This window comes from Oncorhynchus mykiss, chromosome 2 (genome assembly GCF_013265735.2).
Source record: "Oncorhynchus mykiss isolate Arlee chromosome 2, USDA_OmykA_1.1, whole genome shotgun sequence".
Taxonomy (NCBI): domain Eukaryota; kingdom Metazoa; phylum Chordata; class Actinopteri; order Salmoniformes; family Salmonidae; genus Oncorhynchus; species Oncorhynchus mykiss.
In genome coordinates, this window is record NC_048566.1 from 1650001 (window position 1) to 1673212 (window position 23212).

At 46.8% G+C, this 23212-nt stretch overlaps 1 protein-coding gene across 1 annotated transcript in view; it reads right to left on the reverse strand.

The window, feature by feature from the left end:
• LOC110515405 (oxysterol-binding protein-related protein 10-like) overlaps positions 1-23212 on the reverse strand; it is a 110088-nt gene that overhangs the window by 76599 nt on the left and 10277 nt on the right. The window contains exons 2-4 of the mRNA XM_036935030.1: positions 22366-22541; positions 17576-17655; positions 9481-9720 (exon numbers count right to left, since the gene is read on the reverse strand). Coding sequence (XP_036790925.1) covers positions 9481-9720; positions 17576-17655; positions 22366-22541 — 496 coding nt within the window. The remainder of the gene's footprint in view (positions 1-9480; positions 9721-17575; positions 17656-22365; positions 22542-23212) is intronic.

A 23212-nucleotide genomic window follows, 5' to 3' on the forward strand; every position in this document is an offset into this window, starting at 1 on the left:
GATATCAGGGTTTCTTGGTGTGGGCTGTGGGCTGTGTGTCAATCTCCCACTAGAGATATCAGGGTTTCTTGGTGTGGGCTGTGTGTCAATCCCCCACTAGAGATATCAGGGTTTCTTGGTGGGGGCTGTGTGTCAATCCCCCACTAGAGATATCAGGGTTTCTTGGTGCGGGCTGTGTGTCAATCCCCCACTAGAGATATCAGGGTTTCTTGGTGTGGCCTGTGTCTATAGATATCGGGTTTCTTGGTGTGGGCTGTGTGTCAATCCCCCACTAGAGATATCAGGGTTTCTTGGTGTGGGCTGTGTCTAGAGATATCAAGGTTTCTTGGTGTGGGCTGTGTCTAGAGATATCAGGGTTTCTTGGTGTGGGCTGTGTCTAGAGATATCAGGGTTTCTTGGTGTGGGCTGTGTCTAGAGATATCAGGGTTTCTTGGTGTGGGCTGTGTGTCAATCCCCCACTAGAGATATCAGGGTTTCTTGGTGTGGGCTGTGTCTAGAGATATCAGGGTTTCTTGGTGTGGGCTGTGTGTCAATCCACCACTATAGATATCAGGGTTTCTTGGTGTGGGCTGTGTCTAGAGATATCAGGGTTTCTTGGTGTGGGCTGTGTCTAGAGATATCAGGGTTTCTTGGTGTGGGCTGTGTCTAGAGATATCAGGGTTTCTTGGTGTGGGCTGTGTGTCAATCCAACACATCTGTCTACTGTACGTCGGCCTTCTGCATCTGTGGAGGAAGGTGGCCGAGCTACAGCGGTGTTTGTCAGACCAGGAGACATCCTGAAAATGGATCCTCTCACGGAAACGTCTGTAGCGTCTGAACGGTTTGGCCTATAAACTAATATGACCCCTCTATGGAAAGATGAGGCTCTCACGGAAACATCTGTAGTGCCTGAACGGTTTGGCCTATAAACTAATATGACCCCTCTATGGAAAGACGAGGCTCTCACGAACACGATGATGTAGCACATACAAATGAAGGTCGTTTTGTGCCAACAAAAATAAGCGGTTTAATATGTGTCCAAAAAAATATATATATATTTTCATAGCTTTTTTATATCTCCTTATTCCTTATTATTTATTTTTGGACGGTCTTTTTTTGTTGCCATTTGTGATTGTGTTATTCAGTGTGTTTCTATGGGCTTATTCAGTAGTAAAGACCAAGTATTATATAATAATAATAAAATATACCTACAGGCTTCCTAAAATTCCAATTCAAATAGCTAAATGATCCCCGGTATGACCATCTTAAAAACAATTGAATATGTTATCTTAGTAGACTTGGACTTTTAGAGGTTAAGCCAGGGAGAGATAATAGAGGCCCAGAATCAGAACCGTGACGAGGAGGGATGAAGAACTCTTAGCTCCAGGTATGAGGAAGGATATGGAAGCAAAACGCCTGAAGCATCTGTCACGCCGCAGCAGACGTTCTAATACACTCAAGATATAACATCTATTTATATATATGATAACATCTATTTCTACAAAGACAAGTTTATATAACTTCACTTGTCGACATTTTTCGACAGATGGGAAATGGGACAGGAGGGGGGGAGGAGGGGGACAGAAGGAGGAGGGGGACAGGAGGAGGAGGGGGACAGGAGGAGGAGGAGGGGGACAGGAGGGGGGGTGGAGGGGGGGGGGGGAGGAGGAGGGGGACAGGAGGAGGAGGGGGACAGGAGGAGGAGGAGGGGGACAGGAGGGGGGGAGGAGGGGGACAGAAGGAGGAGGGGGACAGGAGGGGGAGGGGGACAGGAGGAGGAGGGGGGGTGGAGGGGGGGTGAGGGGGACAGGAGGAGGGGGACAGGAGGAGGGGTGAGGGGGACAGAAGTAGGGGGACAGGAGGAGGGGTGAGGGGGACAGAAGGATGGGGACAGGAGGAGGAGGGGGACAGGAGGGGGGGTGAGGGGGACAGAAGGAGGGGGACAGAAGGAGGGGGAGGAGGAGGGGGAGGAGGGGGACAGAAGGAGGGGGACAGGAGGGGGGGTGAGGGGGACAGAAGGAGGGGGACAGAAGGAGGGGGAGGAGGTGGGGGAGGAGGGGGACAGAAGGAGGGGGACAGGAGGGGGGGGACAGGAGGGGGACAGAAGGAGGGGGACAGAAGGAGGGGGACAGGAGGAGGAGGGGAGGAGGTGGGGGAGGAGGAGGAGGAGGAGAGAGAAGACTTCTCTGTCGTGTCACCATGGTGATGGTGATGTAGTACACATAGACTGGTGAGGTAGTACACATGGAATTAGCATGTTGACTTTGTAACAGAGTGAAAGCAACTCTAACGACTCTATAGCAACGCTGTAACGACGCTGAAGCAACACTGTCCGACGCTATAGCAACGCTGTAACGACGCTATAGCAACGCTGTAACGACTCTATAGCAACGCTGTAACGACTCTATAGCAACGCTGTAACGACTCTATAGCAACTCTGTAACGACTCTATAGCAACGCTGTAACGACGTTATAGCAACGCTGTAACGACGCTATAGCAACGCTGTAACAACGCTATAGCAACGCTGTAACGACTCTATAGCAACGCCGTAACGAATCTATAGCAACGCTATAACGACTCTTTAGCAACTCTGTAACGACTCTATAGCAACGCTGTAACGACTCTATAGCAACTCTGTAACGACTCTATAGCAACGCTGTAACGACTCTATAGCAACTCTGTAACGACTCTATAGCAACGCTGTAACGACTCTATAGCAACTCTGTAACGACTCTATAGCAACTCTGTAACGACTCTATAGCAACGCTGTAACGACTCTATAGCAACTCTGTAACGACTCTATAGCAACGCTGTAACGACTCTATAGCAACTCTGTAACGACTCTATAGCAACGCTGTAACGACTCTATAGCAACTCTGTAACGACTCTATAGCAACGCTGTAACGACTCTATAGCAACTCTGTAACGACTCTATAGCAACGCTGTAACGACTCTATAGCAACGCTGTAACGACTCTATAGCAACTCTGTAACGACTCTATAGCAACGCTGTAACGACTCTATAGCAACGCTGTAACGACTCTATAGCAACTCTGTAACGACTCTATAGCAACGCTGTAACGACTCTATAGCAACTCTGTAACGACTCTATAGCAACGCTGTAACGACTCTATAGCAACGCTGTAACGACTCTATAGCAACTCTGTAACGACTCTATAGCAACGCTGTAACGACTCTATAGCAACTCTGTAACGACTCTATAGCAACGCTGTAACGACTCTATAGCAACGCTGTAACGACTCTATAGCAACTCTGTAACGACTCTATAGCAACGCTGTAACGACTCTATAGCAACGCTGTAACGACTCTATAGCAACTCTGTAACGACTCTATAGCAACGCTGTAACGACTCTATAGCAACTCTGTAACGACTCTATAGCAACGCTGTAACGACTCTATAGCAACGCTGTAACGACTCTATAGCAACTCTGTAACGACTCTATAGCAACGCTGTAACGACTCTATAGCAACTCTGTAACGACTCTATAGCAACGCTGTAACGACTCTATAGCAACGCTGTAACAACGCTATAGCAACGCTGTAACAACGCTATAGCAACAATGTAACAACTCTATAGCAACGCTGTAACGACGCTATAGCAACGCTGTAACGACTCTATAGCAACGCTGTAACGACGCTATAGCAACGCTGTAACGACTCTATAGCAACGCTGTAACAACGCTATAGCAACACTGTAACGACTCTATAGCAACGCTGTAACAACGCTATAGCAACGCTGTAACGACGCTATAGCAACGCTGTAACGACTCTATAGCAACGCTGTAACGACGCTATAGCAACGCTGTAACAACGCTATAGCAACGCTGTAACAATGTCCACGCTACATACTGAGAAAACAAATACATCTGCTGAGAAAACACTTTCATGTGCTGAATGACTGTCTGTCTGACTGACTGTCTGTCTGTCTGTCTGTCTGACTGACTGTCTGTCTGTCTGACTGTCTGTCTGTCTGACTGACTGACTGTTTGTCTGACTGACTGTCTGTCTGACTGACTGTCTGTCTGACTGACTGTCTGTCTGACTGACTGTCTGACTGACTGTCTGTCTGACTGACTGTCTGTCTGACTGACTGTCTGACTGTCTGTCTGTCTGTCTGTCTGACTGTCTGTCTGACTGTCTGTCTGACTGACTGTCTGTCTGACTGACTGACTGTCTGTCTGTCTGTCTGTCTGTCTGTCTGACTGTCTGTCTGACTGTCTGACTGTCTGTCTGTCTGACTGTCTGTCTGTCTGACTGTCTGTCTGTCTTACTGTCTGTCTGACTGTCTGTCTGTCTGTCTGACTGACTGTCTGTCTGACTGTCTGTCTGACTGTCTGTCTGACTGTCTGTCTGTCTGACTGACTGTCTGTCTGACTGACTGTCTGTCTGACTGTCTGTCTGTCTGTCTGTCTGACTGTCTGACTGACTGTCTGTCTGACTGACTGTCTGTCTGACTGTCTGTCTGTCTGTCTGTCTGTTTGACTGTCTGACTGACTGTCTGTCTGACTGACTGTCTGTCTGACTGACTGTCTGTCTGACTGACTGTCTGTCTGTCTGTTTGACTGTCTGACTTACTGTCTGTCTGACTGTTTGACTGTCTGTCTGTCTGTTTGACTGACTGTCTGTCTGACTGTCTGTCTGACTGACTGTCTGTCTGACTGACTGTCTGTCTGACTGTCTGTTTGACTGACTGTCTGTCTGACTGACTGTCTGTCTGTTTGACTGTCTGACTTACTGTCTGTTTGACAGTCTGAATGACTGTCTGTCTGACTGTCTGTCTGACTGCTGGGAAGTCAGAGAGTGACAGGTTGGATCAGCCATGACATGTACGTAGCCTAGCCTCCTCTCCTCTGAGATCTACCAGAGCAGTACTACCTACTTACAGCCCTACCAGAGAGGTACAACCTACCTACCTATAGCCCTACCAGAGCAGTACTACCTACCTACAGCCCTACCAGAGCAGTACTACCTACCTACAGCCCTACCAGAGCAGTACTACCTACCTACAGCCCTACCAGAGCAGTACTACCTACCTACAGTCCTACCAGAGTAGTACTACCTACCTACAGCCCTACCAGAGCAGTACTACCTACCTACAGTCCTACCAGAGCAGTACTACCTACCTACAGTCCTAACAGAGCAGTACTACTTACCTACAGTCCTACCAGAGCAGTACTACCTACCTACAGTCCTACCAGAGCAGTAGTACCTACCTACCTACCATCCTACCAGAGCAGTACTACCTACCTACCTACAGTCCTACCAGAGCAGTACTACCTACATACCTACAGCCCTACCAGAGCAGTACTACCTACTTACAGCCCTACCAGAGAGGTACAACCTACCTACCTACAGTCCTACCAGAGCAGTACTACCTACCTACCTACAGCCCTACCAGAGCAGTACTACCTACCTACAGTCCTACCAGAGTAGTACTACCTACCTACAGCCCTACCAGAGCAGTACTACCTACCTACAGTCCTACCAGAGCAGTACTACCTACCTACAGTCCTAACAGAGCAGTACTACTTACCTACAATCCTACCAGAGCAGTACTACCTACCTACAGTCCTACCAGAGCAGTAGTACCTACCTACCTACCATCCTACCAGAGCAGTACTACCTACCTACCTACAGTCCTACCAGAGCAGTACTACCTACATACCTACAGCCCTACCAGAGCAGTACTACCTACTTACAGCCCTACCAGAGAGGTACAACCTACCTACCTACAGTCCTACCAGAGCAGTACTACCTACCTACCTACAGCCCTACCAGAGCAGTACTACCTACCTACCTACAGTCCTACCAGAGCAGTACTACCTACCTACCTACCTACAGTCCTACCAGAGCAGTACTACCTACCTACAGTCCTACCAGAGCAGTACTACCTACCTACAGCCCTACCAGAGCAGTACTACCTACCTACAGACCTACCAGAGCAGTACTACCTACCTACAGTCCTACCAGAGCAGTACTACCTACCTACAGTCCTACCAGAGCAGTACTACCTACCTACAGTCCTAACAGAGCAGTACTACCTACCTACAGTCCTACCAGAGCAGTACTACCTACCTACAGTCCTACCAGAGTAGTACACCTTACCTAAAGCCCTACCAGAGCACCAGTACCTACCTACAGTCCTACCAGCGCAGTACTACCTACCTAACTACCATGCTACCAGAGCAGTACTACCTACCTACCTACAGTCCTACCAGAGCAGTACTACCTACATACCTACAGCCCTACCAGAGCAGTACTACCTACTTACAGCCCTACCAGAGAGGTACAACCTACCTACCTACAGCCCTACCAGAGCAGTACTACCTACCTACAGTCCTACCTACCTACCTACAGCCCTACCAGAGCAGTACTACCTACCTACCTACAGCCCTACCAGAGCAGTACTACCTACCTACCTACAGCCCTACCAGAGCAGTACTACCTACCTACCTACTGTCCTACCAGAGCAGTACTACCTACCTACCTACAGTCCTACCAGAGCAGTACTACCTACCTACAGTCCTACCAGAGCAGTCCTACCTACCTACAGTCCTACCAGAGCAGTACTACCTACATACCTACAGCCCTACCAGAGCAGTACTACCTACTTACAGCCCTACCAGAGAGGTACAACCTACCTACCTACAGCCCTACCAGAGCAGTACTACCTACCTACAGTCCTACCAGAGCAGTACTACCTACCTACCTACAGCCCTACCAGAGCAGTACTACCTACTTACAGCCCTACCAGAGAGGTACAACCTACCTACCTACAGCCCTACCAGAGCAGTACTACCTACCTACCTACAGCCCTACCAGAGCAGTACTACCTACCTACCTACAGTCCTACCAGAGCAGTACTACCTACCTACCTACAGTCCTACCAGAGCAGTACGACCTACCTACCTACAGTCCTACCAGAGCAGTACTACCTACCTACAGTCCTACCAGAGCAGTACTACCTACCTACAGTCCTACCAGAGCAGTACTACCTACCTACAGTCCTACCAGAGCAGTACTATCTACCTACAGCCCTACCAGAGCAGTAATACCTACCTACAGCCCTACCAGAGCAGTACTACCTACCTACAGTCCTACCAGAGCAGTACTACCTACCTACAGTCCTACCAGAGCAGTACTACCTACCTACAGTCCTACCAGAGCAGTACTACCTACGTACAGTCCTACCAGAGTAGTACTACCAACCTAAAGCCCTACCAGAGCACCAGTACCTACCTACAGTCCTACCAGAGCAGTACTACCTACCTACAGCCCTACCAGAGCAGTACTACCTACCTACCTACCTACCATCCTACCAGAGCAGTACTACCTACCTACCTACAGTCCTACCAGAGCAGTACCACCTACCTACCTACAGTCCTACCAGAGCAGTACTACCTACCTACCATCCTACCAGAGCAGTACTACCTACCTACAGTCCTACCAGAGCACCACTACCTACTTACAGCCCTACCAGAGAGGTACAACCTACCAATCTATAGCCCTACCAGAGCAGTACTACCTACCTACAGCCCTACCAGAGCAGTACTACCTACCTACAGCCCTACCAGAGCAGTACTACCTACCTACAGTCCTACCAGAGCAGTACTACCTACCTACAGTCCTAACAGAGAGGTACTACTTACCTACAGTCCTACCAGAGCAGTACTACCTACCTAGAGTCCTAACAGAGCAGTACTACTTACCTACAGTCCTACCAGAGCAGTAGTACCTACCTACAGTCCTACCAGAGTAGTACTACCTACCTACAGCCCTACCAGAGCAGTACTACCTACCTACAGTCCTACCAGAGCAGTACTACCTACCTACAGTCCTAACAGAGCAGTACTACTTACCTACAGTCCTACCAGAGCAGTACTACCTACCTACAGTCCTACCAGAGCAGTAGTACCTACCTACCTACCATCCTACCAGAGCAGTACTACCTACCTACCTACAGTCCTACCAGAGCAGTACTACCTACATACCTACAGCCCTACCAGAGCAGTACTACCTACTTACAGCCCTACCAGAGAGGTACAACCTACCTACCTACAGTCCTACCAGAGCAATACTACCTACCTACCTACAGCCCTACCAGAGCAGTACTACCTACCTACCTACAGTCCTACCAGAGCAGTACTACCTACCTACCTACCTACAGTCCTACCAGAGCAGTACTACCTACCTACAGTCCTACCAGAGCAGTACTACCTACCTACAGCCCTACCAGAGCAGTACTACCTACCTACAGCCCTACCAGAGCAGTACTACCTACCTACAGTCCTACCAGAGCAGTACTACCTACCTACAGTCCTAACAGAGCAGTACTACCTACCTACAGTCCTACCAGAGCAGTACTACCTACCTACCTACAGTCCTACCAGAGCAGTACTACCTACCTACCTACAGTCCTACCAGAGCAGTACTACCTACCTACAGTCCTACCAGAGCAGTACTACCTACCTACAGTCCTACCAGAGCAGTACTACCTACCTACAGTCCTACCAGAGCAGTACTATCTACCTACAGCCCTACCAGAGCAGTACTACCTACCTACAGCCCTACCAGAGCAGTACTACCTACCTACAGTCCTACCAGAGCAGTACTACCTACCTACAGTCCTACCAGAGCAGTACTACCTACCTACAGTCCTACCAGAGCAGTACTACCTACCTACAGTCCTACCAGAGTAGTACTACCAACCTAAAGCCCTACCAGAGCACCAGTACCTACCTACAGTCCTACCAGAGCAGTACTACCTACCTACAGCCCTACCAGAGCAGTACTACCTACCTACCTACCTACCTACCATCCTACCAGAGCAGTACTACCTACCTACCTACAGTCCTACCAGAGCAGTACCACCTACCTACCTACAGTCCTACCAGAGCAGTACTACCTACCTACCATCCTACCAGAGCAGTACTACCTACCTACAGTCCTACCAGAGCACCACTACCTACCTACAGCCCTACCAGAGCAGTACTACCTACCTACAGCCCTACCAGAGCAGTACTACCTACCTACAGCCCTACCAGAGCAGTACTACCTACCTACAGTCCTACCAGAGCAGTACTACCTACCTACAGCCCTACCAGAGCAGTACTACCTACCTACAGTCCTACCAGAGCAGTACTACCTACCTACAGCCCTACCAGAGCAGTACTACCTACCTACAGTCCTACCAGAGCAGTACTACCTACCTACAGCCCTACCAGATCAGTACTACCTACCTACAGTCCTACCAGAGCAGTACTACCTACCTACAGCCCTACCAGAGCAGTACTACCTACCTACCTACCTACCTACCTACCTACCTACCTACCTACAGCCCTACCAGAGCAGTACTACCTACCTACAGCCCTACCAGAGCAGTACTACCTACCTACAGTCCTACCAGAGCAGTACTACCTACCTACAGTCCTACCAGAGCAGTACTACCTAACTACAGCCCTACTAGAGCAGCAGCCCTACCTCTTTGACCTGGCTCAGCCTCCCTGGAGCAGGGTGGTAGTTCTGGTTGTTCTGGGTCCTGGCCCGGCGGGCCGTAGCAGGGGATCTGTGATGGGTGATGGTGACGACCCCTCCAACCCCAGGGTAGAGAGGTTTTCTCTGGGTACCAGGTGAGGAGGAGGTGAAGGAGGAGGCGACGGGCGGGGCAGGGTGGCGGTGGCTGAGTGGAGGAGGGAGCACGGAGAAGCTGAGTGTCCGGCCCTGGGTGGAGGAGTAGGTGGTGAAGGAGGTGGAGGAAGAGGAGGTAGCCTGAAAGAGACTGCAGCAGCAGCAGTCAGAGGAGCCAGAACAGTCGGGTAGAGGAGGCTCACACCGCTGCTTCTTCCCGGCTGTACCTCCTCCTCCTCCTCCTCCTCCTGCTCCGCTAACACCGCCATGCTCTGATGTCACACACAAGGACATCTTCTACCTGCCTGGGTCTGCCTCCCTCTGCCTGGTCGGGCTGACAGGACAGGACCTGCCAGCCAGCTACACAGCCAGGGGGAGGAGGGAGGGGAGGGGAGGGGTGGTGGCCAGTGAAGACAGGGAGGAGAGAGGGAGAGAGGAGGTACTGTATAGAGGGAGAGAGGGAGGAGGGAGAGAGGGAGGAGAGAGGGAGAGAGGAGGTACTGTATAGAGGGAGAGAGGGTGGAGGGAGAGAGGGAGGAGGTACTGTATAGAGGGAGAGAGGGTGGAGGGAGAGAGAGAGGAGGGAGAGAGAGAGGAGGTACTGTATAGAGGGAGATGGGGAGGAGGGAGAGAGAGAGGAGGTACTGTATTGAGGGAGAGAGGGAGGAGCTACTGTATAGAGGGAGAGAGGGAGGAGGGAGAGAGAGGAGGTACTGTATAGAGGGAGAGAGGGTGGAGTTTAATGGAGGGAGCCAGCGAGAGGTGGATGCGAGGGGACGGAGGAAGAGGTAGAGGAGGAAGAGGTGGAGAAGGAAGGGAGGGAGGAGCATGCTGCTAAGCCAGATCAGAACATCCTGCTCAGATAGCACAGCAGTCAGGACATACAGAGAGAGAGAGAGAGAGAGAGAGCAGAGCCAATCGAGCTGAGGCAGCCACCACCGCTAAGGTTTCAGTCTCCACAGCAGTTTTACAAGAAAACACAACACCGCTGTGCTTTAGTACACCACTGCACACTGCAGTAGAACCTACTGAACTATAGAAATCACCAGGAGACCTTGCTATTACAGTCAGCCATCATAATAGATCATATGCATTGGCTACTGTAAGATTGTCATCGTACACTTTCAGGTGTTATCGACCTTTCTGGTTTGGGTTTAAAGCAGACAAAGTCGTCTTGAGTTTCTGATTTGATTCCATCCATACGAACGTTCTATTCTCACTACATCTCAGTTAAAACTCAGTTAAAGTTCCCACCTCACTCACTCAAAAGATACAACGTCTACGGGCCTCCAGAGTGGGGCGGTGGTCTAAGGCACTATATCGCAGTGCTCGCTGTGCCACTAGAGATTCTGGGTTCGAGTTCAGGCTCTGTCGCAGCCAGGCCATGACCCGGGAGAACCATGGGGGGCGGCGCACAATTGGCCCAGCGTCGTCCGGGTAAGGGGAGGATATGGCTGGCAGGGATGTTGTTGTCTCATCGCGACTCCTGTGGTAGTAACCGGGCGCAGTGCACGCTGACACGGTCGCCAGGTGTACGGTGTTTCCTCCGACACACATTGGTGCGGCTGGCTTCCGGGTTAAGTGGGAATTGTGTCAAGAAGCAGTGCGGCTTGGTTGGGTTGTGTTTCGGGGGACGCACGGCTCTCGACCTTCGCCCTCTCCCGAATCCGTACGGGAGATGCAGCGATGAGACAAGACTGTAACTAACAATTATAATTTAAGAATAAATAATAATAAAATAAAAAAATAAAATACTTTTTTTTTTTAAAGATGTAACGTATTCCAAAAGCAGACGACTCTCAGACAGACAGACAGACAGACAGACAGACAGACAGACAGACAGACAGACAGACAGACACACAGACAGACAGACAGACAGACAGACAGACAGACAGACAGACAGACAGACACACACATCTAGAGTAAAGTCTGGTCTATCCAGACTGATATATGGTCCATTACCAAACCAATCAGTGGTAATATATTTCAGCCAGGACAGGAGGAATGATGGGATTGATTTATAAGGTGGGTTTAGATAACTGACTGTCAAAAGAGTCTGGCTCTATCAGAGTGAAACAGAGTGAAAGAGGAACTCACAGGCTCTCAGTCTATCTCTACTCTTCTCTCAAGGTAAATCACATCATCCCAATTACTCAGTATTCTCCCTGTAATGATATAGAGCCAATTCCCCAGTCTAACATGGAGCCATTTCCCCAGTTTAACTCTACTCTAACATGGAGCCATTTCCCCAGTCTAACATGGAGCCATTTCCCCAGTCTAACATGGAACCATTTCCCCAGTCTAACATGGAGCCATTTCCCCAGTCTAACTCTACTCTGACATGGAGCCATTTCCCCAGTCTAACATGGAGCCATTTCCCCAGTCTAACATGGAGCCATTTCCCCAGTCTAACTCTACTCTAACATGGAGCCATTTCCCCAGTCTAACATGGAGCCATTTCCCCAGTTTAACTCTACTCTAACATGGAGCCATTTCCCCAGTCTAACATGGAACCATTTCCCCAGTCTAACTCTACTCTAACATGGAGCCATTTCCCCAGTCTAACTCTACTCTAACATGGAGCCATTTCCCCAGTCTAACATGGAGCCATTTCCCCAGTCTAACATGGAGCCATTTCCCCAGTCTAACTCTACTCTAACGTGGAGCCATTTCCCCAGTCTAACATGGAGCCATTTCCCCAGTCTAACATGGAACCATTTCCCCAGTCTAACTCTACTCTAACATGGAGCCATTTCCCCAGTCTAACTCTACTCTAACATGGAGCCATTTCCCCAGTCTAACTCTACTCTAACATGGAGCCATTTCCCCAGTCTAACATGGAGCCATTTCCCCAGTCTAACTCTACTCTAACATGGAGCCATTTCCCCAGTCTAACATGGAGCCATTTCCCCAGTCTAACTCTACTCTAACATGGAGCCATTTCCCCAGTCTAACATGGAGCCATTTCCCCAGTCTAACCCTAAGACACAACCTCTACACACGGTTAACGTTTCTGAATGACGTTCGCTGTCTGATAGGAACGATATTGATACAAGTTAGGGACGACGGGAGGTTGTGTCAACTGAACTGATGAACCCTCTGGGAATGGGCAGTGACTCACAAAGTAAACATGGTGACCATGGCAGCGCTATGGTTACCGAGGCATGTACTGTTCCAGTGTTCTCTCTATGCACTATAAACAGCACTTCCTGGGTAGACCTATCATATAAACAGCTCTTCCTTGTTAGACCTATCATATAAACAGCTCTTCCTGGTTAGACCTATCATATAAACAGCACTTCCTGGTTAGACCTGTCATATAAACAGCTCTTCCTGGGTAGGCCTATCGTAAAACCAGCTCTTCCTGTTGTGTTCGTTAATCACCAAACGGAAGAAAAACAGACAAACGGGGAGGGACTACATCGACACTGTTGATCCTGTTACCCTCAGGTTCATCAACACCAGCATCAATATGTCTGTTGATCCTGACTGATTGTTGTCCTATGGACAGAGTCTCCCACCTCAGCTGTAGATCTCTGCAGTTCATCCAGAGTGATCATGGGTCTCTTGGCTGCATCTCTGATCAGTCTTCTCCTTGTATGAGCTGAAAGTTTAGAGGGACGGCCAGGTCTTGGTAGATTTGCAGTGGTCTGATACTCCTTCCATTTCAATATTATCGCTTGCACAGTGCTCCTTGGGATGTTTAAAGCTTGGGAAATCTTTTTGTATCCAAATCTGGCTTTAAACTTCTTCACAACAGTATCTCGGACCTGCCTGGTGTGTTCCTTGTTCTTCATGATGCTCTCTGCGCTTTTAACGGACCTCTGCGACTATCACAGTGCAGGTGCATTTATACGGAGACTTGATTACACACAGGTGGATTGTATTTATCATCATTAGTCATTTAGGTCAACATTGGATCATTCAGAGATCCTCACTGAACTTCTGGAGAGAGTTTGCTGCACTGAAAGTAAAGGGGCTGAATCATTTTGCACGCCCAATTTTTCAGTTTTTGATTTGTTAAAAAAGTTTGAAAATTCCAATAAATGTCGTTCCACTTCATGATTGTGTCCCACTTGTTGTTGATTCTTCACAAAAAAATACAGTTTTATATCTTTATGTTTGAAGCCTGAAATGTGGCAAAAGGTCGCAAAGTTCAAGGGGGCCGAATACTTTCGCAATGCACTGTAAATAAAGGTGTTCTCAACTGGCCTACCTGGTTAAATAAAGGTGTTCTCAACTGGCCTACCTGTTTAAATAAAGGTGTTCTCAACTGGCCTCCCTGGTTAAATAAAAGTGTTCTCAACTGGCCTACCTGGTTAAATAAAGGTGTTCTCAACTAGCCTACCTGGTTAAATAAAGGTGAAATAGAATAAATAAAACTAAAAATTCCCTTAGGGAAAGGGAAACAGCAGGTAACCATGGTCACTTGTTCGTCTATAATTCTCTGTTGTGACAAAGTGCTGATGTTCCTACCTTGGATCTGTTTAACTGACACTAAATGTCCATCAGTATTGAATGTTATGGTTCAAGTTTGGCTCCAGACTGGCCCGGGGACTCTGATAATGTCACTGTGACACAGTGTGATTCTGGAGAAGCTGACGTTGCGACTTCCTATAGCCTCTCTGGCGGGGGAAATCCCCTTTAGAATAGTGCACTACTTTTAACTAAAGCCCTATGGGTCCTAGCGGGTCAAATGAAGTGCACAAGATAATAGGATAGGATGGCATTTGGGATTCTAGAATGTCAGAGACGAGAAGCAGAGAAGGTGAAACTAGCAGAAGGTCTGTGACTGCTTCCTGACCGTGATGATTAAAGGACAAAACGCCACTATTCCCATTTCTCCCCTCCTCTTAAAAGAAGATAAACAGACAGAAAATAACAGAGAAGAATGAAAGAATAAAACATTTAAAATGCCAATGAGGATGAGGTGGTATAACCTATAGATTCTATAGGAGGTAAAGGATGAGGTGGTATAACCTATAGATTCTATAGGAGGTAAAGGATGAGGTGGTATAACCTATAGATTCTATAGGAGGTAAAGGATGAGGTGGTATAACCTATAGATTCTATAGGAGGTAAAGGATGAGGTGGTATAACCTATAGATTCTATAGGAGGTAAAGGATGAGGTGGTATAACCTATAGATTCTATAGGAGGTAAAGTATGAGGTGGTATAACCTATAGATTCTATAGGAGGTAAAGGATGAGGTGGTACAACCTATAGATTCTATAGGAGTTAAAGGATGAGGTGGTATAACCTATAGATTATATAGGAGTTAAAGGATGAGGTGGTATAACCTATAGATTCTATAGGAGGTAAAGTATGAGGTGGTATAACCTATAGATTATATAGGAGTTAAAGGATGAGGTGGTATAACCTATAGATTATATAGGAGTTAAAAGGATGAGGTGGTATAACCTATAGATTCTATAGGAGGTAAAGGATGAGGTGGTATAACCTATAGATTCTATAGGAGGTAAAGGATGAGGTGGTATAACCTATAGATTATATAGGAGATAAAGGATAAGGTGGTATAACCTATAGATTCTATAGGAGGTAAAGGATGAGGTGGTATAACCTATAGATTCTACAGGAGGTAAAGGATGAGGTGGTATAGCCTATAGATTCTATAGGACGTAAAGGATGAGGTGGTATAACCTATAGATTCTACAGTAGGTAAAGGATGAGGTGGTATAACCTATAGATTCTATAGGAGGTAAAGGATGAGGTGGTATAACCTATAGATTCTATAGGAGGTAAAGGATGAGGTGGTATAACCTATAGATTCTATAGGAGGTAAAGGGTGAGGTGGTATCTATAGGTTATACCACCTCATCCTTTACCTCCTATAGAATCTATAGGTTATACCACCTCATCCTTTACCTCCTATAGAAGCTATAGGTTATACCATCTATAGGAGGTAAAGGATGAGGTGGTATAGCCTATAGATTCTACAGGAGGTAAAGGATGAGGTGGTATAGTCTATAGATTCTACAGGAGGTAAAGGATGAGGTGGTATAACCTATAGATTCTACAGTAGGTAAAGGATGAGGTGGTATAGTCTATAGATTCTACAGTAGGTAAAGGATGAGGTGGTATAGTCTATAGATTCTACAGTATGTAAAGGATGAGGTGGTATAGCCTATAGATTCTATAGGAGGTAAAGGATGAGGTGGTATAGTCTATAGATTCTATAGGAGGTAAAGGATGAGGTGGTATAGTCTATAGATTCTACAGTATGTAAAGGATGAGGTGGTATAGCCTATAGATTCTATAGGAGGTAAAGGATGAGGTGGTATAGTCTATAGATTCTACAGTAGGTAAAGGAGGAGGTGGTATAGTCTATACATTCTACAGTAGGTAAAGGATGAGGTGGTATAGTCTATAGATTATACAGTATGTAGAGGATGAGGTGGTATAGCCTATAGATTCTACAGTATGTAAAGGATGAGGTTGTATAGCCTATAGATTCTACAGTATGTAAAGGATGAAGTAGTATAGCCTATATATTCTACAGTAGGTAAAGGAGGTAAAGGATGAGGTGGTACAGCCTATAGATTCTACAGTAGGTAAATGATGAGGTGGTATAGTCTATAGATTATACAGTAGGTAAAGGAGGTAAAGGATGAGGTGGTATAGTCTATACATTCTACAGTATGTAAAGGGAAGGTGGTATAGCCTATAGATTCTACAGTAGGTAAAGGATGAGGTGGTATAGTCTATAGATTCTACAGTATGTAAAGGATGAGGTGGTATAGCCTATAGATTCTACAGTAGGTAAAAGATGAGGTGGTATAGCATATAGATTCTACAGTAGGTAAAGGATGAGGTGGTATAGTCTATAGATTCTACAGTAGGTAAAGGAGGTAAAGGATGAGGTGGTATAGTCTATAGATTCTACAGTATGTAAAGGGAAGGTGGTATAGCCTATAGATTCTACAGTAGGTAAAGGATGAGGTGGTATAGTCTATAGATTCTACAGTAGGTAAAGGATGAGGTGGTATAGCCTATAGATTCTACAGTAGGTAAAGGGTGAGGTGGTATAGTCTATAGATTCTACAGTATGTAAAGGATGAGGTGGTATAGTCTATAGATTCTACAGTAGGTAAAGGATGAGGTGGTATAGTCTATACATTCTACAGTAGGTAAAGGATGAGGTGGTATAGCCTATAGATTCTACAGTAGGTAAAGGAGGTAAAGGATGAGGTGGTATAGTCTATAGATTCTACAGTATGTAAAGGATGAGGTGGTATAGTCTATAGATTCTACAGTAGGTAAAGGATGAGGTGGTATAGTCTATACATTCTACAGTAGGTAAAGGATGAGGTGGTATAGCCTATAGATTCTACAGTAGGTAAATGAGGTAAAGGATGAGGTGGTATAGTCTATACATTCTACAGTAGGTAAAGGATGAGGTGGTATAGCCTATAGATTCTACAGTAGGTAAAGGATGAGGTGGTATAGCATATAGATTCTACAGTATGTAAAGGATGAGGTGGTATAGTCTATAGATTCTACAGTAGGTAAAGGATGAGGTGGTATAGTCTATACATTCTACAGTATGTAAAGGATGAGGTGGTATAGTCTATAGATCCTACAGTAGGTAAAGGAGGTAAAGGATGAGGTGGTATAGTCTATAGATCCTACAGTATGTAAAGGATGAGGTGGTATAGCCTATAGATTCTACAGTAGGTAAAGGAGGTAAAGGATGAGGTGGTATAGTCTATAGATCCTACAGTATGTAAAGGATGAGGTGGTATAGCCTATAGATTCTACAGTAGGTAAAGGATGAGGTGGTATAGTCTATAGATCCTACAGTAGGTAAAGGAGGTAAAGGATGAGGTGGTATAGTCTATAGATCCTACAGTAGGTAAAGGATGAGGTGGTATAGCCTATAGATTCTACAGTAGGTAAAGGGTGAGGTGGTATAGCCTATAGATTCTACCTTGGCACTGGAGTCAGAGTGGCGCCGGGCACAGAGCTGCATCTGACTCATCCACAGCTGCTGTTCCCCAGCGTCCGAAGCTACAGAGAGAGAGAGAGAGAGAGAGAGAGAGAGAGAGAGAGACAGAGACAGAGACAGAGACAGAGACAGAGACAGAGACAGAGACAGAGACAGAGAGAGAAAGAGATAGAGAGATAGAGAGAGAGAGAGAGAGAGAGAGAGAGAGAGAGAGGCAGAGAGAGAGAGAGGCAGAGAGAGAGAGAGAGAGAGAGAGAGAGAGAGAGAGAGAGAGAGAGAGAGAGAGAGGCAGAGAGAGAGAGAGGCAGAGAGAGAGAGAGAGAGAGAGAGAGAGAGAGAGAGAGAGAGGCAGTGAGAAAGAGAGAGAGGCAGTGAGAAAGAGAGAGAGACGGAAACAGAGTGAGAGTGAGAGAAGGAGAGAGGAGAGAGAGAGAGGTTGCTTTGAATTGAATTGAATTGAGAGAGAGAGAGAGACACATTACTGTAGAGTATAGGAGCTGAAGATGCACACACGACATGTTAAGGTAGTGCTGACTGGCAGACTGGAAACTGTGAAGACACTCTAATACTTTCAGTTTGTGTTTGGGGACTTTATCAAAAACGTATGAAAGTACCAAGTATATTTGGGCCAAATATAAAGTATTACAATATGACTCTCCAGTCTCAACATACTGTAATGATCTATATATGGGGGTATGTCTATCCAGTCTCAACATACTGTAATGATCTATATATGGGGGTATGTCTATCCAGTCTCAACATACTGTAATGATCTATATGTGGGGGTATGTCTATCCAGTCTCAACATACTATACCCATATATAGATCACTACAGCAGCAGGGCCAATTAGGAAACGTCTAGACTAAGTGTGAATGTCGGGATGTTGAGACTGCGTCCTACATGCCACCCTAATCCCTACATAGTGCACTACTTTAGACCAAAGCCCTATTCCCTACATAGTGCACTACTTTAGACCAAAGCCCTATTCCCTACATAGTGCACTACTTTAGACCAGAGCCCTATTCCCTACATAGTGCACTACTTTAGACCAGAGCCCTATTCCCTATATAGTACACTACTTTAGACCAGAGCCCTATTCCCTATATAGTGCACTACTTTAGACCAGAGCCCTATTCCCTATATAGTGCACTACTTTAGACCAGAGCCCTATTCCCTATATAGTACACTACTTTAGACCAGAGCCCTATTCCCTATATAGTACACTACTTTAGACCAAAGCCCTATTCCCTACATAGTGCACTACTTTAGACCAGAGCCCTATTCCCTACATAGTGCACTACTTTAGACCAGAGCCCTATTCCCTACATAGTGCACTACTTTAGACCAGAGCCCTATTCCCTACATAGTGCACTACTTTAGACCAGAGCCCTATTCCCTACATAGTGCACTACTTTAGAACAGAGCCCTATTCCCTACATAGTGCACTACTTTAGACCAGAGCCCTATTCCCTACATAGTGCACTACTTTAGACCAGAGCCCTATTCCCTATATAGTGCACTACTTTAGACCAGAGCCCTATTCCCTATATAGTGCACTACTTTAGACCAGAGCCCAATTCCCTACATAGTGCACTACTTTAGACCAGAGCCCTATTCCCTACATAGTGCACTACTTTAGACCAGAGCCCTATTCCCTACATAGTGCACTACTTTAGACCAGAGCCCTATTCCCTACATAGTGCACTACTTTAGACCAGAGCCCTATTCCCTACATAGTGCACTACTTTAGACCAGAGCCCTATTCCCTACATAGTGCACTACTTTAGACCAGAGCCCTATTCCCTACATAGTGCACTACTTTAGACCAGAGCCCTATTCCCTATATAGTGCACTACTTTAGACCAGAGCCCTATTCCCTATATAGTGCACTACTTTAGACCAGAGCCCAATTCCCTACATAGTGCACTACTTTAGACCAGAGCCCTATTCCCTACATAGTGCACTACTTTAGACCAGAGCCCTATTCCCTACATAGTGCACTACTTTAGACCAGAGCCCTATTCCCTACATAGTGCACTACTTTAGACCAGAGCCCTATTCCCTACATAGTGCACTACTTTAGACCAGAGCCCTATTCCCTACATAGTGCACTACTTTAGACCAGAGCCCTATTCCCTACATAGTGCACTACTTTAGACCAGAGCCCTATTCCCTACATAGTGCACTACTTTAGACCAGAGCCCTATTCCCTACATAGTGCACTACTTTAGACCAGAGCCCTATTCCCTACATAGTGCACTACTTTAGACCAGAGCCCTATTCCCTACATAGTGCACTACTTGAGACCAGAGCCCTATTCCCTACATAGTGCACTACTTGAGACCAGAGCCCTATTCCCTACATAGTGCACTACTTTAGACCAGAGCCCTATTCCCTACATAGTGCACTACTTTAGACCAGAGCCCTATTCCCTACATAGTGCACTACTTTAGACCAGAGCCCTATTCCCTACATAGTGCACTACTTTAGACCAGAGCCCTATTCCCTACATAGTGCACTACTTTAGACCAGAGCCCTATTCCCTACATAGTGCATTACTTTAGACCAGAGCTCTATTCCCTACATAGTGCATTACTTTAGACCAGAGCTCTATTCCCTACATAGTGCACTACTTTAGACCAGAGCCCTATTCCCTACATAGTGCACTACTTTAGACCAGAGCCCTATTCCCTACATAGTGCACTACTTTAGACCAGAGCCCTATTCCCTACATAGTGCACTACTTTAGACCAGAGCCCTATTCCCTACATAGTGCACTACTTTAGACCAGAGCCCTATTCCCTACATAGTGCACTACTTTAGACCAGAGCCCTATTCCCTACATAGTGCACTACTTTAGACCAGAGCCCTATTCCCTACATAGTGCACTACTTTAGACCAGAGCCCTATTCCCTACATAGTGCACTACTTTAGACCAGAGCCCTATTCCCTAAATAGTGCACTACTTTAGACCAGAGCCCTATTCCCTACATAGTGCACTACTTTAGACCAGAGCCCTATTCCCTACATAGTGCACTACTTGAGACCAGAGCCCTATTCCCTACATAGTGCACTACTTGAGACCAGAGCCCTATTCCCTACATAGTGCACTACTTTAGACCAGAGCCCTATTCCCTACATAGTGCACTACTTGAGACCAGAGCCCTATTCCCTACATAGTGCACTACTTTAGACCAGAGCCCTATTCCCTACATAGTGCACTACTTTAGACCAGAGCCCTATTCCCTACATAGTGCACTACTTTAGACCAGAGCCCTATTCCCTACATAGTGCACTACTTTAGACCAGAGCCCTATTCCCTACATAGTGCACTACTTTAGACCAGAGCCCTATTCCCTACATAGTGCACTACTTTAGACCAGAGCCCTATTCCCTAAATAGTGCACTACTTTAGACCAGAGCCCTATTCCCTACATAGTGCACTACTTTAGACCAGAGCCCTATTCCCTACATAGTGTACTACTTTAGACCAAAGCCCTATTCCCTACATAGTGCACTACTTGAGACCAGAGCCCTATTCCCTACATAGTGCACTACTTTAGACCAGAGCCCTATTCCCTACATAGTGCATTACTTTAGACCAGAGCCCTATTCCCTAAATAGTGCACTACTTTAGACCAGAGCCCTATTCCCTACATAGTGCATTACTTTAGACCAGAGCCCTATTCCCTACATAGTGCATTACTTTAGACCAGAGCCCTATTCCCTACATAGTGCACTACTTTAGACCAGAGCCATATGGTGGAAATGTTGTGGATTTTATCATGATAAAAGCTGCTTTGAAACATCAGTCTAACATGGTTAGTGGTTGTTATTGGAGGAGACACACGAGGTAACCTGTGGTTGAGAATGGTGGAGGAGATACAAGAGGTAACCTGTGGTGGAGGAGACACAAGAGGAAACCTGTGGTTGACAGAGGTAGAGGAGATTTAAGAGGAAACCTGTGGTTGAGAGAGGTGGAGGAGATACAAGAGGAAACCTGTGGTGGAGGAGACACAAGAGGAAACCTGTGGTTGACAGAGGTAGAGGAGATTTAAGAGGAAACCTGTGGTTGAGAGAGGTGGAGGAGATACAAGAGGAAACCTGTGGTGGAGGAGACACAAGAGGAAACCTGTGGTTGACAGAGGTAGAGGAGATTTAAGAGGAAACCTGTGGAAACCTGTGGTTGACAGAGGTGGAGGAGATACAAGAGGAAACCTGTGGTTGAGGAAATACCAGAGGAACCCTGTGGTTGAGAGAGGTGGAGGAGACACAAGAGGAAACCTGTGGTGGAGGAAATACAAGAGAAAACCTGTGGTTGAGAGAGGTAGAGGAGATACAAGAGGAAACCTGAGGTGGAGGAGATACAAGAGGAAACCTGTGGTGGAGGAAATACAAGAGGAAACCTGTGGTGGAGGAGATACAAGAGGAAACCTGTGGTTGACAGAGGTGTTGCAGAGGGAAGGATGAGATAGCCTGGTCCCAGATCTGTTTGTGTTGTCTTGTTAACTCCTGTGTTCACCGTCATATAAGAATTGGTTCGACAGCACCAACAGATCTGGGACCAGGCTCTAAGAATGACGTAACACATCCAGTAAACGTACCTCTGAGTTTTGTAATAACTGACCTCATCCGGTCCAGGATCTGTCTGCGGTGTCTGCAGAAGATGGTGAAACACAGCAACAAACAGAATCCTGGACCAGCCAGGCTAAGAGAAGTATAATAACTGTCTCATGACATCTGTGGAGTAACAGACATCCTCTCCACGTACCTCTGAGTTTGTAGGCCTCTCCAGTGGCAGAGTGGACCGTGAACATGTGTGGTAGTTCATCGCTGAGGGCCACAGAGGCCCCTATGAGAGGCAGAGATCCCCGAGGCTTCTGACTCTTACTGTGCTCGTTCACAAAGTACTGCAGCTGACCCATGTCCGGATCCAACACGAAATACCTGCGGGAGGAGACAGAACACAAAAGAAAACCATTGGTACAAAACAATAACGCTTACTCAGAAATGGAACAGAGTCTAAAATAGGGAGGGAGGGAGAGAGGGAGGGAGGGAGGGAGGGAGAAGAAGAAGGAGAGAAAGAGAGATGGTGGGGACGAATGGACCAGAGGGAGAGGAAGGAAGGAAAAACTGTAAAAATGCATAGCTATGATGAATCATTTAAATAAATGTTTTGACAAACATCGTGCTGCCTCCTCTCTGAATCTCCGAACCCATTGTACAGCAGCAACCCCATGTGACTGGGAGAGAGAGAGAGGGAAAGAGAGAGAGAGAGAGAGAGAGAGAGGGTGTGCGTGAGAGAGAGAGGGGTGGGGGTGAGAGGGTGTGTGAGAGAGAGGGGGGGGGGGTGAGAGGGTTTGTGAGAGAGAGAGGGGGGGGGGGGGTGAGAGGGTGTGTGAGAGAGAGAGGGGGGGGGGGGGGTGAGAGACCAGATATCTGGTCAGATAGTATCTACATTACTGAAACATACCAGATATCTGGTCAGATAGTATCTACATTACTGACATACTGAAACATACCAGATATCTGGTCAGATAGTATCTACATTACTGACATACTGAAACATACCAGATATCTGGTCAGATAGTATCTACATTACTGAAACATACCAGATA